Raw genomic sequence first — 3,851 nt, forward strand, 5'->3', positions numbered from 1 at the left:
CAAAAAAAAACAAACAAACAAAAAACTTTCTCCTTTAGGCAAAAAGGTAATTTATTTATATTCAAAAGTAGTTAATGCAGATGCAGTTAAATCCTACCAGCTTCAACATACCTTGGTAACTATGGTTTCTAACTTTTTTTTCATATTTAAGATATCTTTTGAGAGGTGATGTTTACAGTATAGCCTTAAGATAATTTCTCTTGTGTTTGCAAATCCTGTTACATTAACATAATTGAATGGATATTTTCATTGGTGTATGACGAGAGAATTTTTAAATTAGATCTAATTTTTTGAAATGGTAAGCTGGGATACAGGAAGTAAATTGGTTATAAAGCCCATTTGAGGTTTCTGGCAATTGCTTAAGGGAATGTTGTTATACTGACAGTAATGACCGAAGGCCTAATTTTAAAAATGGAATGCTGCTAAAATAAAAAAAGAATGAGAATTTAGCATTGATTTTCCCCTTAAATGTACTAATTCTAAACTGCTTTTTTGGACATAAAATTCAAGCTGACTTGTTCCTGTCCAATCTTGCTGTCCATAAAGCAAGAGCAGTAATGTTCAGCTGTATGAATCCACTCAAGAGAAGGCCAGTATAAATTTTGGAAAATTTATACATAATTATTGAGTTACTTTTTTTTTTTTTTTTTTTTTTTTTTTGAGTTGGAGTCTCACTCTCACCCAGGCTAGAGGGCAGTGGCACGCTCCTGGCCACCACAGCCTCGACCTGCTGGGCTCCTGCGATCCTTCCGCCTCAGCCTTCCAAGTAGCCGGAACTATAGGCACCCACTACCACGCCCTGCTGATTTTTGATTTGTTGTAGAGACGAGATCTCGCCAAGTTGCCAGTGTGGGTCTCGAACCCGCAGGCTCAAGCAATCCTCTCGCCTCAGCCTCCCAAAATTCTGGGATTACAGACTGAGCCACCGAACCCAGCGAGTTATCTTTTTTTTTTTTTTTTTTGAGTTGGAGTCTCACTCGGTCGCCCAGACTGGAGTTCCCAGCCACCGCAGCCTTGACCTGCTGGGCTCCGGCGATCCTTCCGCCTCAGCCTTCCGAGTAGCCAGAATTACAGGCATGCGCTACCACGCCCAGCTGATTTTTTGATTTATTGTAGAGATGAGGTCTCACTGCCCAGGCGGGTCTCGAACCCGTGGGCTCAGGCAATCCACTCACCTCAGCCTCCCAAAGGCGCGGGATTACAGGCTGAGCCACCGAGCCCGGCTGAGTTTTTTTAAACAGAGATGGAGTCTTGCTAAGCTGCCTAGACTAGTCTCGAACTTCTGGACTCTAGCATTCCTCCTGCTTTTGCTTCCCAAAGTGCTGGGATTCCCGGCGTGAACTACCACACCAGGCTTTCTGTGGTTTTCATGACACTCCTACTGTGCCCACCAAGGTGTTCAACAGAACTTTTGAATCAGTGAATAAGATTAATTTTGGAACTTGCCAAACTTGAGGACTTTAGAACATTTTATTCTTGCTCTGGTTCATAGTGCCTGACATGCCACACTTAAGTTCTGATATTTCTGAACTGATTTCTAGCAATTATATGATCTTTGCCTGTCTTATTAAACACATGTGTCTTTGTTTTTTTTTTTTTTTTGGTTTTTTGGTCAGGATCTCACTCTGTTGCCCAGGCTGGAGTGCAGTGGCATGATCACAGTTCACTGCAGCCTCGACCTCCTGGGCTCAGGCTATCCTCCTGCCTTAGCCTCCCAAGTAGTTGGGACTACAGGCACACGCCACCATGCCTGACTAATTTTTTTTTATTTTTTGTAGAGACAGCATCTCGCTATGCTGCCCAGTCTGGTCTCAAACTCCTGGACTCAAACAATCCTCTCACCTCAGCCTCCCAAAATGCTGGGCTTACAAGGCATGAACTACCATGCCTGGCCAACACGTGTCTCTCCTCTTAATAACTGTATATCATCATTATCTTCTTCAGTATGTATTTATTGGACACCTACTATGTGCCAAGCACCATATTAGCAATGGGATATGCAGTGACCATGATAGGCATGGTTAATAATAAAATCTGGCCAGGTGCAGTGGCTCAGACCTGTAATCCCAGCACTTTGGGAGGCCAAGACGAGAGGATTGCCTGAGCCCAAGGGTTTGGGACCAGCCTGGCAAATTGGTGAGAGCCTGTCTCTACAATAAATCAAGAAAAATTAGCCAGGCATCGTGGCGCATGCCTATAGTTCCAGCTACCTGGAAGGCTGAGGTGGAAGGATCACCTGAGCCCTGCAGGTCGAGGCTGCAGTGGCCATGAGCGTGCCACTGTGCTCCAGCCTGGGCAACAGAGTAAGACTTCTACTCAAAACAACAACAACAGCAACAATAAAACCTTATTTCCCAAAATGTGGTGTGTAAACCAGCAAAGATGATTTCAGGTTCTACACATAAATGAGTACTTTAATAGTCATGTATATACCATAATGTGTATTATAATAAATACAATATACTAATTATATAATATACTAATATAAATATAATAGTCATGACGCCTATAATTTCTCAAAGCGAGTACGGCCTATAATGTCATAAAGCCTATGATTTTAAAGATACTGTTGCTTTGAACACACTTTGAATAGGTAGTCCTAGGGTGACCCTCCTTAACTGACTGAATGAATTATAGGTATATGCTCAGTGAATTCATGGAATATGGCAAAAATAGTGAAAGTGATACCAAATTACTAAAGTATAAGACACCCACAATAAGGTAACATAGATACAAATTCCCTGTTGGAAATCACAGTTTTCAGAAGATTTGTTTTAAAAATACCAATGAGTACTTTGCAGTCTTCCCCTTGACCTAGTGAGTCACAGAGTTGAATCTATGTAACAGATGTTAGTTACGGGGATAATGGCACTGGACTGGGGTGTGGGAAACCTGACACTTGAGTCCTGCTTCTGCCTCCAGCTCTTGTCACATGCTTTTGGAAGAGCCTCTTCCTCAGTGAGCCTTTACCCCGACTTCTGGGAGGTCCTCTCACAACTTCACAAGGGAATGAGTTGATGTGCTTGTGAATCCCTTGCACTGGTAAAAATACAGGGAGGTGGTGACACACTTGGTGTATTTAGTGTGTTATACACAGTTATGGTTGTTGGGAAAAGTCCATGTACATGTTTTCTTTCTCCTTCATTTACCACCTGTTATTTATATTTTGATTTGTCTCAGGCTGAAGAAAAGAAAGTCTCTGAGAAAACTCTTCAGACCCCGCTTTTGCCTTCCCCTGTGGCGGATCATGTGAAGTGTAACATTTTGAAAGCCCAGTTGGAGAATGCTTCCCGAGTGAATGTCCAGGTGCGTGGAGTGTGTACATTCCTTTGATTTCATGCTACTGGATTACCTCAGTGCCATAGAGAAGAGGCACTGTGGAACCGAGATGCTGTATCAGTCAGGGTCCAGTCGGGGTCCAGTCGGGAGATGGGAAATGTGCCGCGCATGTGAACCACAGTTTTGACATAAAGAATTCTTAACTGATATGCAGTTATTAATTAGATATGTGAAAGGCAAAGAGAGAACTGGAAAGCACCAATGCTCAAACACGAATGTGCATAAGAGTTACCTGGAGATCTGGGCCCCATCCCCAGAGATCAGTCAATTTGGGGTAGGGGCTCATGAATCTGCCTTTCTTTTTTTTTCCTTTCATTAATTTGAGTTGTAGTCTCACTCTGTCTCCCAGGCTGGAGTGCAGTGGCACACTCACGGCCACCACAGCCTCAATCTGTGGTGATTCTTCCGCCTCAGCCTTCCAAGTAGGTGGAACTATAGGCGCACGCCACCATGCCCGGCTATGAATCTGCATTTCTTTTCTTTTTTTTTTTTTTTTGAGTTGGAGTCTCACT

General features: G+C 43.0%; 1 protein-coding gene across 1 annotated transcript in view; it reads left to right on the forward strand.

Annotated features, from left to right (window-relative positions):
• Nucleotides 1-3,851, forward strand: part of EPB41L4B (erythrocyte membrane protein band 4.1 like 4B) — a 159,979-nt gene that overhangs the window by 116,552 nt on the left and 39,576 nt on the right. The window contains exon 18 of the mRNA XM_021706305.1: nucleotides 3,181-3,306. Coding sequence (XP_021561980.1) covers nucleotides 3,181-3,306 — 126 coding nt within the window. The remainder of the gene's footprint in view (nucleotides 1-3,180; nucleotides 3,307-3,851) is intronic.

Source organism: Carlito syrichta, unplaced genomic scaffold (assembly GCF_000164805.1).
Source record: "Carlito syrichta isolate Samal-C Ts95f unplaced genomic scaffold, Tarsius_syrichta-2.0.1 Scaffold315407, whole genome shotgun sequence".
Taxonomy (NCBI): Eukaryota; Metazoa; Chordata; class Mammalia; order Primates; family Tarsiidae; genus Carlito; species Carlito syrichta.